We start from the raw sequence: 23,119 nt of genomic DNA on the forward strand, positions 1-23,119 counted from the left end.
CTACGTTGGAACCAAAAACAAAACAAAACAAAACAAAACATAACAGAAAAACACAAATGAAGCCTCAGAAGCACAGTATTTAGTTGGACACTTGTAAGTGCAGGTGCAGGAAGGGCCAAATGGAGAATCTGTTACTTTGGTAAGGTGTGGGCTTGGGGCTACCACCAGTGGGCAGAAGACAAGGCTGTTCTCATGTCCAAGGACTTCCACAGTCCTCCCTGCGACGCAGCCCACCTGCCGCCTCCTCGACATGCCCCCTGGCATTCTGACCATGCCCGAGCCGCCCCCCTGGCAGGGCCCCTCTGCCCTGCCCTCCCATCTCTTTCAAGGCTTAGCTGCAATAGCCCCTTCTCCAAAGCAAGTTGTCACATTCCCGTGTGGGGCTCTGAATACTTTCCCGCATAAACCCCTTCCAGGGAGAATAGACTAGAACATCGTGTTCTGTGGTAGTCATGTAGGTATGGAAGGTCTCCAGATGCTCTCACAAAGTCCCAATGTTCATCAGAGGCCACGGCAGCTGTGTGCCAGAGGCCCATCACCCTTCACTTAATCCGATGGCTCCCAAACGTACTACCCCATGGAGCCTTTGGTGCCCCCACGATGGCACCAGATCCAAGGTCCACCTCTGCCACACACCCAACGCTGCATGCATGCACGTGGTGGGGCAGGAGTCCAGCAAGGTGTCCGTGAAGTGCTGGGGGAGGGAGCCGGGTGTGCACACACAACCTGTGGGCACTTCTGGAAGCAGCCAGGTGACACAGAGGGCCCTGGCGTGTGGGGCCTTGGGGTGTGGGAGCACCGGGGGAGGGAAGCAGGGAGCTGTGAAGATGCACAAGAACAAGAGAACAGGGCTGGAGATCATCTATGCAAATGCCACAATGCACTGGAACAAAAACATGTCAAAAAGGGACGTAGCAGGATATGGAATGTACAGGCTAAGGCTACCAACACCACAGGTCTGTCTCCTTCACTGCTATTTCGGCCCTGGAAGTCTGCCTAGGGGATCACAGTACCACATCCCTGCACAGATGCAACAGTAGCAGTTTCAAAAGGAAAGACCCCCGGGGGTTTTTGTTTTTGTTTTTTTTTTGTAATAAACTTTTGGGGTAATTGTAGAGTCAAATGCAGTCATACAAGTCAACACAGAGAGACACTGTGTACCCCTACCAAATTCCCCCGAAAACTAGAGTACAATATCACAAGCAGGACACTGACATGGATACACCTGGGACCCAGAGCATCTCCATCATCATGAGAACCCATTGGCGGGGAGCCAGCAGAGCCCCACCTGTGCTGTTCTAGTGACCGGATGTTTACACAGGGACTGGGCACAGGGGTCTCATCTTGAAGAAGCCGAGCACAGGCCCAGGGAAGTGGGGAGCCACAGAGAGGGAAGGGCCCCACCAGGAAGGGGCCAGGTGGGGTTCACTGCATCCTGTCTCAAGTGCAAAGCGATTAATGACAGCACCTCTCTCCATCTGGAACATGAAGTCTCTCTTGAGTCTTCGCAGCCTAGTGACTGTGCGCCACCTTCAGCTTTTGTCCTGTCATTCCTGAAAGGAGTTTACCATTCCTTCAGGACTTCTAGGTCCAATCTCGCCCATGGCCCAAGACTCCCCTCTGCCTGGAACTCTTAACAGCACTTCACTGGCACCTCCCTTTGGGAGCATTCCCTTCCTCCTCAGTGTCACTGGTGCCTGGGCTCATGTATTACCTCCTCCAGGAAACACCAAGTTTCCTGGCAGAAGAGACTAAGGACAATCGTTAGCTGAAACAGGACAGTGCCTGGGCACAGTGCCTGCACAATGGATGCTATCTTCTTAAACGTCACGTGTTCGGTGGCTTGTCCTCTGTTGTATCTCACTTGGGTACAGAGGAGGTGGCTGGGGCGGCAGAGGGAGTGTGATGAAGGGTGGGAGCAGCAATCAGTTCTATGGAAGCAGGGACCCTGTTCTATCTGGTGACCAGGACAGGGGTTGTAACAAAGGGAACAGATGCCCTTTCTAGACTAGGAGAATGAATCATTTACTTCATGCAGAGCTGGACCCCTCAAACTGTTTAGTCTAAGAGGCCTGAAAACCAGTCTCTGGCTTCCCTTTCAGTCCCTTGTCTCCATGCTTCCCTCAAATAACAATTTAGTGCTGCATTTCCCAAATCCATTTATAGAAGCTGTCTTAAATGTTACCATGATGAAATCCATTTTTCACTTGACATTTTAAAAAGTGGTTCCTTCTTCCCACTTTGCAACTAATCAAAACCCCTAGTTTTTGAAACTTGCGTCAAACTTAAGATGCGTCTAATTTTGAACATCCGTAGGTATGTGTTATCCACAGCTGCCAAACTATGGCATGTTGTGAACATGCACCTATGGCCCCTTTAATGGTGCTCATGCCGTCACCTTCCACTTCCAAGGTGAATCCTGCCGTTCAGTCTAGACTCAGGCACTCAGTTTGGACAACCCCATAAGGTCAGCTGGTCTTCTGCTCCTCCCAGGAGCATTTCTGAAAGCCCCGTGTGTGCAGTTCACACCAACCCAACCTCGGATCAGAGTTGCCAGTGCCTCTTCCAGCTCAGAGGCACACACACCATATATCACAGGGTAAAGTGAAGGAAGGACGCACAGTCACAGTGACAAGTGGCCACTTCCAGGGGATTCAACTGAGGCAGTGCAGACTGGTTACGAGGATTGCGGTGTCCCCGTGACAAACTCTGATGGCTCATAAAATCACTCTGCAAGAGCACATGTCAGGGATGAGGGAGGAGTCTAAAGACTCAGATCAAGCTCTAACAGAACGTTAATGGCCTATGCCTGGGCTTGCCTGTAACATTCCCAACAAGAGCTACGAAATAAGGAAAGGAGAACTTACCTAGCATGTTTAATGTCCCAATTGTATTGGTCTTCAGTGTCTTGATGGGGTTATACATGTAGTTTGGAGGGGAGGCTGGAGAGGCCAGGTGGTATATCTGGTCAACTAAAGGAGACAAAAATGGAAGTATGTGATTTCCATGGGAAACATTAAAAATATTCTGAACTCCTAAGAATAAGGCTGTATGATACAGGCATTTCTGTATCACTGAAATTCTAGTTGTTACTGTTTTATTCTTCATAAAAAGTAATTTGCTTTTGCAATTAGAAGAACTTTAAACAAAAATAGAAAGTCTAATTGTCTGCAACAAAAACACATGGGGGCCTAGTGATCCAGGCCTGTTCTCTAACGAGAGTCAATCTGACTCCAGAGTAGACTGTTTTCTGAGATCTGTCCCAGATACAGCATGCAAATCAGGAGGAAGATCATTTTTTCAGACACTGAATTAAACATGAACATCTAAAGCAAGCAAGGTTTTTAATTTGTAAAACCAATCTGACATAAAAGCATTAACGTACGGGAGGAGATAATCTTTTGCTTTGTTTTCACGTATCTTGTGTACATAAAACCAGACCCCGAGGTGACGGGGGTAGTTTCTGTTTTTCACTGATTATTTATTGAGGATCTGCTTAGTTGCTCATGAGCAAAAAGATACACTGGAAATCAACATTAATAACTCACTGAATGCCTATTTCATGAAGGACATAGGACAAGGGTGGGGATACAATGACAAATCGCCAGCTCTGGGGGTTTCTGGTCTGATGAAGGAGACTGGGCGAGGGGTCTTGCCTTGAGGTGGGCCTGGCTGTGCAGAGAGATGGGCGAGGAGTTCATTCCCGGTCATGCTACTTGGGAGTGGGTGTGCTCTGTACCAGGGATGGGAAAGGGTAAGGCTACAAGGCAAGAGTTTCTGCTGAGGCTCTGAAAGATCTGTGACACGTCTGGTACAGCTACAGCATGTGAGACTTTAAATACCGGGATAGAATCTGGATTTGCACTGATAATGAAGACCATGTAGTTCTGAGCAAGAGACATTATGAGGGCCTAGATTTTGACACTAATCACTAAGCAGCTGATAAAGCATTATAATAATTACCATAATTTTGAGGCTAAAATACCATCATTCCTGTTTTACGTAAGAGATTACGAGGCTTGTAAGTGAAGCAGTTAAATAACGACAATGCCAGGATTTGAACCCAGTTCTATTTTAATCCAAACCCAGAGGTTTTTGAGCATTATATGGTACTGCCATGACTAGAGCTGTAGTTGGGAGGTGTTTTTAAAGCCATGAATGGTGAAATGACTGGGTTCTCATGACTCTGCCATGTATAGGCATTCACTGGGAAATCACCATCCCCACCCTTGCTCTCCAGGGTCAGGAGCACCTGCCACAGAGAGAGCCCCCTGAGAAGCAATATCTCTCCATGAAGTAGCATGTATAGGAAAGCCATCCATTCAGACAAGGAAGTCTGTACTGTGCCATTCCACTTCAGCTCTGGGAGAAAGAAAATATCACCACCATTCACAGAGAGCAAAGGAATGGGGGATCTGAAACACAGCTGCCAAAATGAATCCTCCTTGTACATGGCTCTCCAGCGCCCATTCAAGAGGGCCTACAGGGAACTCCTTGGCCTTCCACCCTCTTCCTAACCAGGGACCACGGCTCTTTAAGGTAAGGCACATTAGTGGCTAGATGTCAGAAACCACCAGCCAATAGGCAAACTGGGAAAAACAGTCCCCATGGTGAATTCTCCAAATCACTTTCTCAGAAAACATCCACTCCCCTCAAAAAATGCCCACCCTCCCCACTGACATCCACTCACAACCTGCTGAAAATCTGACGTGCCCAGGACGGCATGGGAGTCACTGCAGTGCCTTCAGGGGTAGGGGCTATTTCCGAACACTCTCCCACCCAGGGCTGAGAGCTGGATTACAGTTTGTCTTCACAGAACGGGCAGAAGCGATGCCTCCACACAAGAGCAGGATCTCTAGGCTGTGAGCTCAGTCTCTACTTAATTCACCCTAATTATCACAGTCTTTCAAACCCAAGCACACATAGGAGGCTCAGTGCATGTGAGCCACCAAGACTAGGAGAAAGCAGAAGCTTTCTATGGATGGTTCTATGAAGGTAGTATCTTTGGGAAGGGGTTCTAGGTACTGGCTGGCTCATGGAAAAACCTGGTAAGTATATGTTTTTCTGATACCATGACCAACCCTCAAGGGAAGCAAGAACCACATGTAAAAGACTGTAGGCCCCATCTTCTGGATATTTATTTATGAGGCTTCTTTTTTGCCAAGACTATTCCAGAAAAGTCCTGACTTGATTGCTTTAAAAAGTCTTAATTTTGGGGGTGCCTGGGTGGCTCAGTCAGGTAAGTATCCAACTCATGATTTCGGCTCAGGTCATGATCCAAAAGATAAAAGTGATCCATAGTTCATGAGTTCAAGCCCTGCACTGGGCTCTGTGCTGACAGTATGGAGCCTGCTTGGGATTCTGTCTCCCTCCCTCTCTGTCCCTCCTCTGCTTGTTCTTTATCTTTCTCAAAATAAATAAAAACTTAAAGAAGTCTTAATTTTTAGAAAAATGATACTCTGCAACACTATATCAAAATCTCAACAGCGATTTTTGCAGAAGAAAAAAAATAATTCTGCAATTCACATGGAACTTCAAATGACACTGACTAGCCAAAACAATTTTTGAAAAAGAACAAAGTTGGAAGACTTACATCTCCTGATTTCAAAACAGTATAAAGCTACAGTAATCAAAGCAGTGTGTTACTGGCATAAAGACAGACATATAGACCAATGTCTAGAAATAAACCGTTGTATATATAGTTCAGTGACCTTTGATAAGAATACCAAGTCACTCAACGAAGAAAGGACAGTCTCTGTCAGTTGGGAATCTACATACAAAAGAATAAAGTTGCATCCTTATCTTACACTACGTACAAAAATTAACTCAAAATGGACAAAAGACCTAAATGTAACACCTAAAACAATAAAACCTTTAGGAGAAAACAGGGCGAAAGCTTCATGACATTGGATTTGGCAAAGATTTCTTGGACAGGACATAAAAAGTAAAGTTAAAAGAAGCAAAAATAGAAAAATAGGAGTACATCAAACTTAAAAAATTTTTCTGATGGAATCAAAGGACACAATTAACCCTAAAAAGGCAAACTACAGAATGGAAGAAAATATTTACAAGCTATATATATGATAAGGTTTTACTATCCAGAACATATAAAGAACTACTACAAACCACCACCAACAGAATCAAATAACTCAAAAAACGGCAAAGCACTTGAATGGACAATTTCTCCAAAGATGATATACAAATGGCCAACAACCATATGAAGAGAGGTTCAACATCACAAATCACCACAGAAATGCAAAACTACAGTCAGGTATCACTTCACACCCATTAGGATATCTACTATTTAAAGAAAGAAAAAGAGAGAAAACAGAAAATAACAAGCGTTATTGAGAATGTGGAGAGTGGAACCCTTGCACACTTTGGTGGAGACAGAAAATGGTGCAGCCACTAAGGAAAACAGTGTGATGATTCCTCAAAGTCTTAAAAATAGAAGTAACATAAGAGCAGGAATCCCACTTCTGGGTATATGCTCAAAAGAATTGAAAGCAGGGTCTCAAAGAGAAATTTACAAACCCACGTTCATAGCAGCACCATTCACAATGGCCAAGCGGGGGAAGCAACCTAAGCATCCATGGACAGATAAACAGATAAGCAAAATATAATGTGAGCACATGCGCACTCACGCACACAGTGAAATTATTCAACCTTAAAACTGAAAAAATCCTGTCACATACTGACAACATAGTACTTTGAGGACATCGCCCCTAAGTGAAATAATCTGGTCACAAAAAGTAGGATTCCACTTACACGTGATCCCTAGAGTCATCAATCAAACTTAGTAGAATAGTGATTATGGGGGCTGGGGGAGAGGTGTTACGGTTCAGTGCGTGGTGAAAAAGTTCTGAAGAGCTTTCCTAACACAATATGTACAACACTACAGGCTAGCACACTTGAAAAATGGTTCAGATGGTAAAAAACAAAGTAAGATATTTATGAGCAGTAAAAGCAGATGAAAAGAGCATTAGTGGAAAAAGGGTATAACTCTTACTAAATCTGAAGTCAAAATGAATAGTTTTTGTGTCCATACTTTTCGATTCCCTTTCTCTACCCTGGGAATATAAGAGCTAAAAATGAGACTCCCGAGCCACTGCCAGTCATTCAGATTCTCAGTCAATCCGTTATGTATCAGTCACCCGGTGAAGCTTCGGAGTGACAGATGCATAGACCCCTGGCATCCAGGGGCAGACACTCCAGGAGGGGGGACTCTGGACCTTCACAGATACTTTTTAAAATAAATTTTTTTCTTTTATAGTTTATTGCCAAGTTGGTTTCCATATAACACCCAGTGCTCATCCCCACAAGTGCCCTCCTTCATGCCCATCAACCCCTTTTCCCCTCTCCCCCACCTCCATCAACCCTCAGTTTATTCTCAGTATTTAAGAGTCTCTTATGGTTTGCCTCCCTCCCTCTCCTTAACTATTTTTCCCCTACCCCTCCCCTTCTTCTGTTAAGTTTCTCCTGTTCCACATATGAGTAAAAACATAGGGTATCTGTCCTTCTCTGCCTGACTTATTTCACTTAGCATAACATCCTCGAGTTCCATCCACATTGCTACAAATGGCCAGATTTCATTCTTTCTCATTACCATGTAGTATCCCATTGTATATATAAGCCACATTTTCTTGACCCATTCCATAGACAATACTTTAAACGCCATATTTGAAAAATACTAATTTAAAGATAGAACCCATGCTTTTGAAAGACCAATCTTTCTTTCAGAAAACTAAAAAAATACAAAACCTTTTAAAATTATTTATAGTCTGTTAATATGCAAATTTGTTAAGGATATCCATCTAAATAAGAGGAAAATCCTGGGATTGTTTTCTGACCTTATCCCCCACCCCAAGTTATGCAGAGTTGATAAACAGCTGAAAATAAAAAGCAAACAAAGATTTTACTGTGAGAATTGTGAGGTAACAAGACAGGTCTCACAAAATGCCATCATTCTTAGGTAGTTTTATCCTTTCCAGCTTACAGACAGGACCTGTCTGTCCCTGCTCCCCTACAAAGCTCAAGAACACAGGTGTAAGGGGGGGCGCGTGGGTGGCTCAGTCGGTTAAGCATCGGACTTCGGCTCAGGTCATGATCTCACGGTTTGTGGGTTCCAACCCCGCGTTGGGCTCTGTGCTGACAGCTAGCCCAGAGTCTGGAGCCTGTTTCAGATTCTGTGTCTCCCTCTCTCTCTGCCCCTCCTCTGTTCAGGCTGTCTCTCTCTCTCTCTCAGAAATAAATTTAAAAAACATTAAAAAAAAAAAAAAAAGAACACAGATGTAGGTAGCTGACCACTAACTCCACATCCAGGCACTGCATTTCTAATTATTTTTTTTATTTTTTATTTTACTGATTTTTGAGAGAGAGAGGGAGAGAAGAGTGCAAGCATGAGCAGGGGAGGGGCAGAGAAAGAGGGAGAGAGAGAATCCCAAGTAGGCTCTACACTCTCAGCACAAAGCCTAGTGCAGGGCTCGCTCCCATGAACCACAAGATCATTACCTGAACCAAAAATCAAGAGTCAGGACACTTAACTGACTGAGCCACCCAGACGCCCCTGCATTTCCTCTTTATAAAACACCTCATCACACCCCACTGCCTCTCTCAGGACAGAAGTGGGCCAGATCCACATGGAATAAATCTGGCCAGACCTTCAGAGCTGAGTGCCACCCCAGAGAGCACACTCCCACGTGCCTGGAACTTGAGCTTGCTACGTCAGGATTTCTGCTCACGCAGGTGCAGCTGCCACGTGCTCCCCAAAGACCATGCAAATCAAGGGTACTGGTTGTGATCTCACAGAAGAAATCATTCAGCACTGCTTTTACTCTTGAGGTGACAACTTATGCAGTGAAGGAAGGAAGGTCTCCAATGCATCGAAGACTGCAGGAGCAAAGGGTACCCTGAGAGCACATCCCTCGTAAGTTCTGACATCAAATAGAAGATGCAAACATTTCTAATCTGTTCCATCTCCTTCACATATGCAGGATCCAAAATATCTCCTGTAAGGCTCAATTCAGACATGTTTGTGTGGGGAGCCTTCTTGTGGGCTCTGGTTGGAGATAATCACTCTCACCATTGGCTGCCTGTGCCACTAGTTAATTACTGCATTCTGCCTCATCAAGTGCTTCCTACACATCCTTTTCACCAGACGAAAAGCTCACTGAACACTCGAAGCAATCCTTTTTCTTCCTTAGATCACCACACAGCTTTGTTCTCCGCAGGGAGGGCAGCCCGCCCCTGTTAGTTATAAGCACACCCGAATAAAGATTCCGGAGCAGTCCTAATGCCATCAGAATGGCTAGACCTAGGAATTTGCCATGGAAAATAAATTCCCTTACATGGCACCTTGGCCAGGGCCAGTATGGCAACAGTGCTCACTAAAAGTTAACTGAGTGAAGAGAGGAGCCATAGACTGGGGCCTTCTCATCCAAAAGGCTATTCCATCAGCTCTATTGTTTTTTCACATCTGTAGCTTAGCCTGAGTGCAGTTTCCTTTCCCTCTTCGAAATGCTAGTAAGTAGTCACGGGGCCTAAGTGGCCATACTGATGCACTGTATTTAAGAAGACCCTGAAATCCTATGAAATCAGCATTTCCAACAGCCCCTCCTTCCTATGAGAACATGTTCTGCCTGTAACCATTAATGATAGTAACTCTGGTTCTGGTCCTAAAAAGGACCATACAATGGAGGCTGTTGACTAACTATTTGGGTAAGGAATTATGAAGAAGAGAGCAAGGGGGGACTTTAGAAAGAGCATAAATAATCAGAATGAGAGATGCTATGAAAGTACCAATTAATATTAATAATATCAGAACAGCAAAGTTAACCCTCACAGCCCAGAGGGGAAGAAAAGCCCTCAAAAAAATGTCAATTGCCTCGTCAAAATGTACACCAAAAATGGGCATGGCATTCAAAAGTCTAAGTTGAGGGGAGGGAGAGGAAGAAAAAGCAGCAAGAAAGGTATGCCCACTCATTTGCTGGGAGAAAAAAGCAGAGAGAAAGGCATGCCCACTCATTTGCTGGAGCTGTGCCTCTGGACTTGACTACCATGTGACCATCTTGCGACCCTGTCATGCTTTCCAGGGCCATGAGCTGTGATCATGGCCAGAAACATAGGAGCCTAAGAAATGAGCCCTAAAAGATTAGCTCGAATTAATGATCAAGGAAGGGAAACAGTAAAGTAAACCAGTGTTTTCCTTTTTCATAGAATTTCCTTAAATAGGTTCAAAACAGCATTCCTGCCAAAACACAGGACATTATTTTCATGCTGGGAAGAGGATGAGCCAAGGGTGGGGTATGGTGGAGGCTTGTTCGGTCCCACTGCGAATTCTGAAAATAATACTGCAACTACACTCACTGCAAACTAATGTTCTATATGGTTTCAAGATGAATTTCACTGTTCCCACAGTCCACACAGATGATACATAAATATAGAAGGAATAAGGTGTAGAAAGTGAATGACTCCTGAGAAACCCCAAATCGTTCAGGTTCCAAGACAAAAAATTGAGTGTGATCTACCAAAGGGGAAATCCATATAAAAGTGGAATGAATGTTTACATCTCCTGGAGGTTTTTTTTTTGTTTTGTCTTTTTTTTTTTTTTTTTTACATAAGTTCCTAGCATAGCCCAGTCCAACCACCTCCCTGTGCCAGAGCCACACCTTACTTGACTGGTAAGGAGTTGCACCCTGAAGCTTTGGAAAAACTACAAAATAAAACAAAAGGCTGGTTCTTACTGTGAACTTGTGCGATCACATAGCATACAGTAGAACCCCATCATAAATATACTCCTTACACATTTTCTTTCCCTGCAGTCAGGCCGGAGCCCCAGCATAAACACTGCACAAGGTGTCCCTCTCTGCAACATGGAACATGCAGCCTAACCCTTGTCCCCCAACACCAGTATTTATGACGGAAAACAGGATCTAAGAATATATGTAATGCTTTAGTGTAAAGACCAAATTTCTCTTGGCACAAAGAACTCAAACAGTGGGATTTTGCCTTCATTTCATATCAAGTAATACTGACTTAATGCAAAGGGAGGTGTGCTTGCCAGAGGTCTGGCTCAGCCCCAGGATCGAAGTTATGGTGAGTGCCGCCACCTGTCAATTTCCCACAGCCGGCAGCCAGCCGCACCGCCTGCAGAACCTCCTATGAGCACTAAGGGGCCACCGTCATAACACCATGGTGAGAACACCTATGATGCCAGAGCTTCCCTGCAGAATTCCCCACGGCTCCATGTTAAACAGAGCAGGGGTCTCGGATCTGCAGCCTCTGCATCTTATGTTTACATTTGCAACAAACACCGCAAGGGAGAAAAAATTTTCTACCTTATAATTCAACAAAAATATTCTAATCAGAACAGCACTCCTCAAATATCTACATCAACACAGACCCGATGCCAATGGCAAACAGAGTTTCCATCCACCTTTCTTAATCAGCTCCGGGGCTTCTGGGTGTGACAGTCCAGCCTCTCTGGTCTTCCCTATCTTGGTGCCCACCCCTCCAGGCCTTGCACAGGATCTCCACACCTGGGTACCAGGTGGGTAACAGGGATCCACGCACGGGCTCCCTCACCTGTACAAGAGGATAATAAATGCCTACTTCACCCATACGTTGAAAGAATGAAATCTGCTAATTATTCACAGTGATTAAAGTAGTGCCTGGAACATGGTGAGTATTCATTAAGTGTTTGCAACTGTCATTTTCTGCTCTCATTTTCCTGGACCTCTTACGAGTACTGCATGTTCTAGAACAGGCTTCCCGTGACGCAATGAACGTCTGTGTCTTTTTCTGCCTTCTATAGAAATGTTGGTCTCAAGGTTCCTGCTGGTACAGATGGTGGACCAGTAAACTGGGACAGCTTCTGGGAGGGGCCCAGGCTGTATACATCAGGAGCCTGGACATGAGTCTAAGACAACGACAACAGTGACTTAGATGTGTACATGGGGCGGCTTTCTCAAGCAAGGTTCATAATGGCCCCATACTTGGAAACCCGCAGACACCTGAGGCCACATCAATAAAACCACAGGAGATTCATATGATGGGGAAGTGCTAATAAAATAACCTTCTGAACATACAGCTTAGTCTAGCCTGTCCTATACATGCTTAGAACACTTACATTAGTCCACAGTTGGGCAAAGCCTTCTTTTTATGAAGTGTTGAATATTTCCTGTACCTTGTTGACCGCTGTACTGAAAGCAAAAGCAGAGAGTGGCTATAAATGTATTAGCTGCTGACCCTCGTGATCACTGGCTGACTAGGAGCTGTGGCCACTGCCACTGCCCGGCATCACGAGAGGACAGGACTGCATGTCCCCAGCCTGGAAAAAGATCCAGATTAACACTCTGAAGCGTGGTTTCCACCGGATACGTACTGGGATCACACCACTGTAGAGCTGGAAAGGAAAATCATTAAGTCGACCATCTTAAGTTGGGGACCGTCTATACATCCATCCTCCTTCAACAGTGTCTGCTCCATTCTGAAGAGCCTCCAGGGTCAGGGCCTGGTTTCCTGTGTGTCTTTAACCCTTGCCTCCACTGTCACAACGCTCTTTCTCTAGACATCCTCCCTTCTCACAGAGCCCAGCCACGGCCACCACCTGCCCGCCAGGCCTCCAGGCGGGCACGAGGGGGCTGCCCCAACCCTGCACCTCATTTTCACCATCTCCACGGCCTGGGATCTCCCTCGCAAAACCCAGACACACCCCGCTACCCACCAACTCCTGCTTCTCCGAAACTTCCTCACGTCCTAAACATATGGGCTAGAAGAAGAATTAACTTTACTTCTTCCAGAGCTCAATACAGATTCACCTATTGAAACTTAAATGTTTTATTTGGTAAAATCCAGAGTTCTTTTAAGGCAACATAAAACCAGATCAAGTTATTTCAGTGAGTTGTAATTCCTTCCAAAGCAGTGATATCTCTTTTCTACCATGTAGCCCAGACAATGCAGAGGCCTCTGATGTAACCCCTGTGACACAGCACCTCTGGTCTAAGTCAGTTTTATGGTTTATGACTACATAGCAGTCCCCAAATTCCCTGGTACTCCATTCCCTGCCCTGCCCTGCACACCCTGGGTGTACAGCAATCACTTTCTTCCCTCCCAATTCCAGCACCACATTCAGAGTCCAGACAATAGTTAATTTCACACAATAGTTAAATGGCTAATGCCTCTGCTTCTGAAACATAATGGTTATACTCTGAAAATAACAAGAGGAAGAAATCTGTGCTGAAGGGAAACTAATGGAAGTCCGTGAGGACACTGCCAAATTAAGTGACATCACTGTGTTATACACAGTTTGGACTATGTCCAAACTATATACAGTTTGGACTATAATGTCCAAAATTTTGCCAGCCCCAGAGAAACAAATAAACCAAAACAAACCCCATGTAATATTTTTGAAAGCTGAAGAACATTCCCGCTACGGTGTAAATATCAGATCAACTGGAATTTCTCTTATTGGGAATAAGGTACTAAAAAGTAGAGTTACATATTAAACACTGGGTGTACATACTTTGTAATACATTCTACCAAGCAAAGGAAGAGAATAATGTATGACATCAACAGGACATATTAACTCGTTTATCACTGATAAAGGATCAGTGTACACTGGGGCGCCTAGGCGGCTCAGTCAGTTAAACATCCAACTCTTGGTTTTGGCTCAGGCCATGATCTCGTGGTTTCCTGAGTTCAAGCACTGAGTCAGGCTCCGTGCTGCCAGCTTAGGATTCTCTCCCTCACGCTCTGCCCCTCCTCCACTAGTGCTATCTCTGTCTCTGTCTCTCAAAATAAATAAATAAACATTAAAAAAAAAGATCTGCATACAGACTACACCAAGGGGTAATGCCACTTCGGGTGAGTACAGGCTATAAAACTCGATCTGAGGAAAATCTGAAGTTAAGTCTAAGCGAACTACAGCAGGCACCGGTATACAAGGCAATGATGAGGTACTCAGGGGGGCACTAAATTAGGTCATCCTTTGTGTGACAACGCAACAGCGAAGAAAGGAGGCAAATCAAATTAAGTTCATCTGGTTAAATTCATGCTGTATCTGATTTAAGGGGGGAAGGATTACGCCCTCTGAAATGCACAACTGTACCCACATGCAGGTTCAAACGGTGCCCTTCTTCCCGTAAGGGGCTTGGATTCAGGGGGGCACTGTGGGGGTAGAAGAAGTGAGACAGGGTGGCTGGGGAAGGGGTGGGCTAAGGCTGGAGACAGTAAAATACAGGCTTTAGACTACAGAGGTAGACAGAGGTCTTCTGCTCTGCCACACTGGTGCCACTCCCACTGCCAGCAAAGGACAGAAATTGTTAACCCTTCTCACGAGCCCATGTAGTGTGTTCATGCATGTGTCCTCCACACAGTCTACTTCCAGAAGCTGTAGAAATGGCCTCGAATAGCTTTGGTGTCAAAGCCCAGAGGCAAAGCAGGTAATTTACCTACCAATGTACCATATTTACTAAGTTTTGGTTTTTCAGTAGTACTCAAATTATGTAATCAGTAGTTTCATTTCAGAAATGTTTACTCCCATATGCAAAACAGGGGAAAGAGTAATAATAATAATAATAGCTATTATTTGGGAGCACTTACTGTGGGCCAGCCCTTGTGCTAAGCCCTGTAGTTTTCTACTGATGCCCTAACAGACTTAGAGGCTACATAAGTATCCATTTATCATCTAGTGGGTGTGCAGGTCAGAGGCAGGGCATGGTGTGGCTCAGCTGGTTCTCTGCTCTGCCCTTACAGGCTGAATCAGGGTGTCAGCAGGGAGGGCTGCATTCCTGCCATCAGAGGGTAATTCAAGTTGTTGGCAGAATTCAGTTCTGTGAGGCTGTAGCACTGAGGTCCCTGTCTCCCTGCTGCCTATTGGCAGGGAGCTACCATAGGCTGCCCGCGGGCTCTGGCTCACTACTGCGGCTTTCAAAGGAGGCAGCGGTGGGTGGAGGCCTCCTCATACCTTGAATCTTCCTGACTTCCCTACTGCCTCTCTGAGGCATCCCTTCTGCCAGATCTCCCCAACTGGCTCTGCCACCTACTGCTGCTGCTTTTAAAAACTCGTGTGATTATGTGGCCCTGTCCACATAACCCCAGGTAATCTTGATATCATACCAGCTGATTCATGACCTCAATCCAACAGCAGGGCCTTTCACTGCAGCATGTTGACTACTGCACTCGGCAATTCTGCCCATCGCATGATGACCTCAGTTAACCCTCACAGCAACCCCATGATCAATGTAGCGGGAAAGTGAGCCAATTTATCTGTTACCTAGATCATCTGGTTCACTTTACAAATTACAGCCTAGCCCCCAAATAATCCCAGATAGATTAAATAATTAAATGTTGAAAAAGAAAAAAACAACAACAACAAAATCACACAAACCAAAAATACCATGGCTGAATATTTCTCTATTCTCGGAACTCTTACAGCATAAAAGAAATAGAATAGCAAAAGGGTAAATAAACAGAGTGAGACTATAATTACAAAATGTCAATAGAATGAAAGGCAAAAGCTAGATTTGGGAGGAGGGGAAGATGCTAAATTTATACCAGATGATTAACATCCCTATTATGAAGAGCTCATGTAAAAAGCAAAAATGTTTGAAAAGGTAAAATAAACTATTTAGACGTCTTTTGTGAATTAACATGTTAGAAAATCTAACTTTTTATTTTTATTGTTTTTTGTCACCAGAAAACAATGGGTCTTCTATGAAATTAGCAAACTATTTTGTTGGTAGTTTTTGAAGATAATGCTCATTGCCACTAATGTGTTAGTGATACATACCCCAACAAACAATGAAGGAAACAGATCAGCATTTGGCACAATTTGTATTTGAACTCTTGATTGAGGAAATAAAATTCAAAGACACTTACAATAAAATACTAGAGAACTTTAAGGGTAGGAATAAACAGAACATGGTGTGCCAATATAATACTACTCAGCAATTACACTAGCCCAAGATACTTTGCATTAGGTAGACATGGGAAAATGTCCCCGACTTGATAACACTGACAAGTAGAATGTGACACTACCCACAGCAGGAGGAGGAGCAGGTGATGAAGGCACTTGGGAGCCTGAAAGCCAAGGCTGAATTCTGGCTCCACCCCTGAATAGCCCTATGGCTTTGGGTAGGCCATGACTTGATTCTAGTTTTCCATAAATAATCAAAGTGGGACGGTATCATTTACCTCCCAGGGCTCTGTTTAGACTTAAATGACAATGAACAGCAAGTCCAGTGGTCCATGGAGGCCTGCCAGCCAAGCACCCAGTGGAGTACAGTATACCTCACACAATCTCGAAAAACGTCTACCAGAGGCCCCCTGTACCAGCTTCCTGTGGCTGTTGTTGTGACTGAAGTCCATGCACCAGGTGGACTAAAACACCAGAAATTCCTTTTCCCACAGCTCTAGAAAACAAGGTGTTGGCAAGGCCACACTTCCCCCAAAGGCTCTAGGAGAGAATCCTGCCTTGCCTTTGAGGTGATCCTCAGCCTGGGGCTGGATGGCTTCAATCCCTTCCTTGGGCTTCATGACACCTGCTCTTCCCCCTATGTGTCTGTGTCTTCTCCATTCTGTCTCTTATAAAGACACCTCTTATAAATAAATATATGTATATTTCCATATGGCCCACCTGGGTAATCCAGGCTGAACTCTTCGTGAGATCCTTAACTTGATTACGCCCACAAAGACCTTCCCTGACATAAGACCACATTCACAGGTTCCAGGGGTTAAGATGTATGTATTGGAGGACCACCATTCAGCCCACTACCCGCGAAGTCTGTGGAGTGGCAAAGTTACTGGAGGCTTTAGACTCTTAGATGTGGAATTTCACCACTAACGCAGCAGTTCACACCAGCTAGCGCCCTGCACGAAGCAACAAGTCCTTTCATATGAGTGGGGCAGCCGTTCTGACGTGTCACGCAGTGGGAAGGGCTGTGCCCTACACAAGCCCTACTTGAACAGATCACGACACCCAAAGCTGGGGCGCTCAGAACAGTGAAGTCAAACATCCACAATGCCGTAACTGTTCTTTTACGAAACTTTAAAACTGTTCTTTTAACTTCAGAAAAGAGGCAGAGCCAAAACTCACTGTGGCCAGGCAGGTCGGCTGCTCTGGGGTGCCCACCCACCAGGCTCACCGCGCTGTCGATGTGTGCTTTCGCTCACCTTCAATGTAGAGTGGCTCCACCACGTCGTGGTTAATCAGCTCGAAGTTCTCGTGGCCGATCCAGTGCTCCACATTCCTCTTCCTGCCCGTGAAGAAGTTGTCCACCACGGTCACCTCGTGGCCATCCATCATGAGTTTGTCCGTGAGGTGGGAGCCCACGAACCCTGCTCCTCCAGTTATCTGCACCAGGACAGGGTGCCGACCATCCCCAGAGAAAGCACAAGAGGACACGGTGACAACCAGCTTCAAGGGGATATGCCTTTGGTACAGCCACAACTTAGAACTTGGAAGGAGAGCAAAGAAGGACACTAAAAGTTTCAGGGCAGTGTCCTCTCTCTTCCTCTAGAATGAGTCATCCTACGACTGTTGATTTCTAAGCAGCCTAAAAACTTAAGCTACCACCCAGTAAATATTGGTACAGAAAAGTAGTTACAAATGTACCCTCTGACAGAGAATTTCACATTAAAAGGTTCTTATTTTATGCTGGATGAGACACTGAACATCACTTGTGTCATTCTAACACTCCTGCAAAGTTTCAGAATGTTTTAAAATGTGATTAGAACATGGAGAGATTTGTTGAACTACCAAGTAATATATGTGGTTGATTTTTTTAAATGTTTATTTATTTTGAGAGAGAGTGAAGGGGAGGGGCAGAGAGAGAGGGAGGGAGAAGAGAGAGAATCCCAAGCAGGCTCTGCACTGCCAGCACAGAGCCCAACACGGGGCTCGATCTCATGAACCATGAGATCATGACCTGAGCTAAAATCGAGAGTCATCAGAGGCTTAACTGACTGAAACACCCAGGCGCCTCTGTGGCTTTTAAATTGGACATAAAAAACTCATAAAAACTACTATCTTTCCCGTTGGTTATGAGAACAAATGAATAAGCAACAGCTATCGTCTGCAGACCTAAACCCTAACTGATTAAGGTCCACCGTTCGGTCAATGTCTGAGTAAGGGTGCAAACACTGTGTGGGGTCCGCTCACGGGCCCAACGGGCACAACGCAGCTATGGGGGGCAGAGGGCCAGCAACGCCGTCCTTCCAAAACTTGAAGAAGCAATCACGATTGAAAAACACAGCTTTAAGTAATAAAAATATTTTCTTCAAATTAAATGGTGTAAGTGGAAGAGCCAGATACAGCACGCTGTAATTTTAGGAGGAAAGAGTAGAAAGAACAAACTCAGAAAGCAGACTAGTGAAGTCAAACTACGTTCTCTGCCCCGTTCTGTTCTCCGTTCTGCATTCTCTATTCCAAACTGAAAGAATTAACAGGGAAAAAAAAAACCCAATTCTTTCACTGAAAAAGGCACAAAAGCCCCTAGGCCTATGGTTTTAAAACATTTAGTTTGCCATGAAGCCCTTTATTCAGATAAAATCTGACACGTAATTCCAATGTTGACCACAAGTGAGGGCAAAGCTGCCTGGGGTGAAGAAGGAGGATTTGGGGGAAGGGGCAGGGGAGAAATGCCAGCCACCAGCACCAACAAGACATTTACACATGCTCTGATGAAAATCACAAACACAGATGACCCTTGAACAACTCGGGTGTGAGTGCACGGCTCCATTTGTATGCAGAGTTTTGTTTGATAAATACAATACAGCACTATGAGTGTATTTTCTCTTCCTTATGATGTTCTCAGTAACATTCTCTTTTCCCTAGTTTATTTTAAGAACAAACTATATATAATACATATGACACACAAGATAAGTGTTAATCGACTGTTTATGTTATGGTAAGGATTCCAGTCAACAGCAAGCAAAAGGAGTCAAAAGTTACACGTAGATTGTCGACAGCCTGTGTTGGGGGTGGATGGTTGGTACTTCTCAGCCCTGAGCTGTTCAAGGGTCAGCTGAATAATAGTTGAGAATGTGGATGGTTGTAAAGTCCTGATGCTCAATAGCTCTCAATCAGCTGCATTCATTCTTTATGGAGAGCACCACTTCCTAAATCCTTTCTGCTTCTGAGGTAAGAAACAGACACTCAGAGGAACTCAACTTCTCACCAAGGTCCCTAGGTCACCAGTAATAACAGAAAAAACTCAGCCTTCCTAATTTCATATTCTCTCCACTACCTGCAGACCTGTCTGGTTCGTGTTTTATCTTTAGTGTCCCTACATTTTACCTGTATATCTAAACAATGATTCGAAAAGAGAATTTGGGGGAAAGATAACTAAATTCCAAATCTAGCTCACTATCTGTACTTAACTTAGGGGACGAAAATTCACTTTATTTTGCCTTCATTTCATTGCATTTTCCCAAGCCTCCCACAGTTTATAAATCAGAAAAATTATATCTTTTAAAAAGAAATCTAACCTCTTTTTTTTTGTTTGTTTTATTTATTTCTGAGAGAGAGAGACAGCATGAACAGGGGAGGGTCAGAGAGAGAAGGAGACACAGAACCGGAAATAGGCTCCAGGCTCTGAGCCAGCCGTCAACACAGGGCCCAGCGAGGGGCTCGAACCCACGAACCGTGAGATCATGACCTGAGCCAAAGTTGGACGCTTAACCGACTGAGCCACCCAGGCACCCCAAAAATCTAACCTCTTTAATGTAACTCTGTATCTATACGCAAATGTTTCTTAAACTGAGACGTTCTGTAGCATGCTAACTTTATCTCCACACCTAAAATAACTGAGCCACAACTCAGCTAGCATAAATGCGGTGTACTAAATTATACACAATTGCCTCCAACATTTCACTAGTTTTAGTGATGACATAAAATTGCTTGAAACACCTTAGCCTTGCTTAAAATGCATTTGAACTGTTTTTCTTGAATAATTCCTTTCTATAGAAAATACTTAAAGATTTATGTAACATAGTTGGGTGGTTATACAATGTCTCTCCCTAATCAATTTCAGCCCATTAGGCAAGCCATTTCAAACAGAAACAAAACTGGCAGAAGCCCATCATTTACAAGCTTCTTCAGGAAAAGCAGCTGCCGAGCCCAGCCATACCCTCTGAGTAACAAGGAGCCAACGCTGAAGAAGATAGGAGGAAGAAAGGACAGGAGACCTCTTACACTGAAGCTGACGGGGCTCCACCCAGCTTTGCACGAGTCTGCAGTTACGAGCTCATCTCAATTGCTCGTACTTCTGCTCTTGTGGGAGCTCATAGGCAGCAAACAGTGGTCCAGTTCAAGAGCAGCATTCAAACTCATGCTGCTCAGTAAGTCAGCAAGAAGAATGCCTTTATGAACAAACCTCTTCTCTGTGCTAAGGCATCAATAATCACTGAAAAGGCTTTGGGTTTTAGCAACAATACGGCACCAGATGACTCTGAAATGTGGCTTAACCTATGAGCCAGCAGATGAGTGAGGCACATTCAGTCCATTTATTGCGGTTACATGTAAAGTGAAATAAATTCAGTAATACACAGCAGCGACAGGAAGGTCATCCCATGTAGAAGTAATCATAACCCTTGCAAGACTGTGCAGTGTTCACATACTAGGGTAAGGTATAAATATTTTGATTGCTCTGACATGTCGTAGTAGAAAGATAAAAAAAAATAACTTTTCTCTGGTGCTGAAGATGTGGATGTATTTCTCAACTCATGCTTAAATGCCTACACATTTTTGATATGGTAGAAATAACCCAATAAGATGGGTGTACAAGTGTAATAGACTTTAGAGTCTGCTCAGGGTGAGATTTATGTAAACCATCTAAAAAGGCAGGAGGTCTTCTATAACTTCCAGAAGAAAAGGCGAATATGTGGTATAAGTAATTTAACAATCATTTAAGAGTATGACTTGGGTGTTTGGGATAAGTAGTCCTATAGCCTAGATAACAGGTAAAAGAACAGAAAACCTTGTGTACCAACCACTTATATATCAAGGTCACAGATATAAAGCAGTTACTACAGAATGGCACTGTGAGGTGCTCCACAGACCTGTCCCTAGCAAAACCATAACTGGGGAGGATTATTTCAAACACCTAACCAGTTAAAGTCTTTGGAAATTGTCCTAAGTGTATACAGCAAATGAAGAAACACTCATTCAAGAAAATCTACAAAAATTCAGTAAGAATCTGTGACACCTGAGCCATGGACCACTCCCTCCTTCCACTCTTCAAACCCAGAGTTCAGAGTGGGTGAGTGTTAGGCGTGACCGAAACAATGGAGCTCCCAGTCAAAAAAGATCATGATATCTCACCAGGAAGGGCAGGCCTCAGGCATTTCTGGTTCTTTCCAGCTGTGAACTGCACAGGCTAAATTCCTGAGGTGTGAGCCAAGTGGTTAATATCTTCCTCCTCCAGCTCCCACCCCCAAAGCAGAAGCTCTACCCCAGGCATGGCAGGTGGTGAATAAATGAATAATGGGACTGTGGTCACCCTTGCCCCAGCTCAGTCAAGGAGTAGATTCCACACCCAGAGATGCAAGGCAAGAAGACCAGTGGCACTGCTCCTGCCCGGCCCCCTGCTTGTAAGCAGGAATGTCACTCCCTCCTCCAGATCCATAGCAGTAACTCAGAGATTTTCCCCGGGGGACAGAGACAGTTGCTAAAAACACAGAGCTCCACAGCTCCCTGCAGTGGTATGAACTTAGTTTGAAAGAGAAATTGGGAAAGTTCAAGCATAAAGGTGATCTCAAACATATTGAATGGAGATTTTAGGTGGTAAGCAACAGAAAGGAACCTGGTAGCTCTCTGAGAACAACAAGCTTGAGCCAGGCTGGCCAGTTTAGTAGAGAGAACCAGGAAAAGACACACCTAAGAGCCCTCCTGGGGTCAGAAGAAACCTTAACAATCGACCTAAAACCTGACCTCTGCAAAGGCTCCAGAATTTAACTGGATCAGACTGAGGAGCAATTTATAAGGCAAAGCACTGATTAAAGCATAGTTTGCTCAACTAGCAATTACTAGAGCCTAAAGAGTTGGTGTGATACCATACAAGGCAGATAGCTTAACAGAGAAATCAAGCTAAAAGATGGTCACGGAGAGCCCTGCTAGAACCACTGCCATCCCAGGGTGACTGTGTCCATCCCCAAGGCTGCCTTTGAGCCGCGGCCCTCAGAGCTTCACACTCCAGGCAACACACATCACTGAAAGACACCAGCCAAGATACTCAACAGATAAACAGGCAAAAAGGAAATAAGGCTTAGGGAAAGGGGAGATTATCCCAAGTTGCTACAATATACTACCTAAAACACCCAATTTTCTATAGAGAATGTTGAGATGGCAAGGAGACAGGAATATGTGACCTGAACACAGGGAGCACAACCAGGCCCACCTAAGTGCAGGCCCAGCTGCCACATTTAACAGTCTTCAAATCAGCTGTTATAAATAAGTTCACAGAATGGGAAGAAGCCATGCTTCAAGAAGTAAATAGAGACTAAAAAGAGAAAAATTATAAAATAGGAACAAATGAGGGGGCACCTGGGTGGCTCCGTTGGTTGAGCATCCGACTTTGGCTCAGGTCATGATCTCACGGTTCGTGGGTTCGAGCCCCACATCAGGCTCTGTGCTGACAGCTCAGAGCCTGGAGCCTGTTTCAGATTCTGTGTCTCCTCTCTCTCTCTGACCCTCCCCTGCTCATGCTGTCTCCCTCTCTCTCTCTCTGAAATAAATAAAACATTTAAAAAATTTTAAAAAATAGGAACAAATGGGAATCTGGGGGTTGACAAATATAGAAAAATTCACTAGAGAGATTCAACAACTGATTGGATCTGGCAGAAGAAAGAACCAGCAAACCTGAAGATAAATCAAGAGAGTTTATGCAAACTGAAGAGCAGAGAGAAAAACAAAAGGAAAGTAAATGGCCTCAGACCAGAGTATGAGACACCAATAAACTTACCAACAGGCACATAATGGGAGCACCAGAAAGGAAAAAAGGGAGGAATGGAAAAATTATTTGAAGAAATAATGGCTGAAAAGTTCTCCAAGCTCATGAAACATATGAATCTACACATTCGCGAAGCTCAACAAACTCCTAGTAGGAGAAATGCAAACATG

At 44.5% G+C, this 23,119-nt stretch overlaps 1 protein-coding gene across 4 annotated transcripts in view; it reads right to left on the minus strand.

Annotated features, from left to right (window-relative positions):
* The window catches only part of UXS1 (UDP-glucuronate decarboxylase 1), a 92,724-nt gene that overhangs the window by 30,071 nt on the left and 39,534 nt on the right, over positions 1 to 23,119 (minus strand). For all 4 annotated transcript variants that reach the window (XM_039218466.1, XM_039218464.1, XM_039218463.1 and 1 more), the window contains 2 exons: positions 17,173 to 17,353; positions 2,868 to 2,972 (listed from right to left, as the gene is read on the minus strand). In XM_039218466.1, coding sequence (XP_039074397.1) covers positions 2,868 to 2,972; positions 17,173 to 17,305 — 238 coding nt within the window. In that variant the 5' untranslated portion in view covers positions 17,306 to 17,353. The remainder of the gene's footprint in view (positions 1 to 2,867; positions 2,973 to 17,172; positions 17,354 to 23,119) is intronic.

This window comes from Hyaena hyaena, unplaced genomic scaffold (genome assembly GCF_003009895.1).
Source record: "Hyaena hyaena isolate Hyena2069 unplaced genomic scaffold, ASM300989v1 scaffold_767, whole genome shotgun sequence".
Lineage (NCBI taxonomy): Eukaryota > Metazoa > Chordata > Mammalia > Carnivora > Hyaenidae > Hyaena > Hyaena hyaena.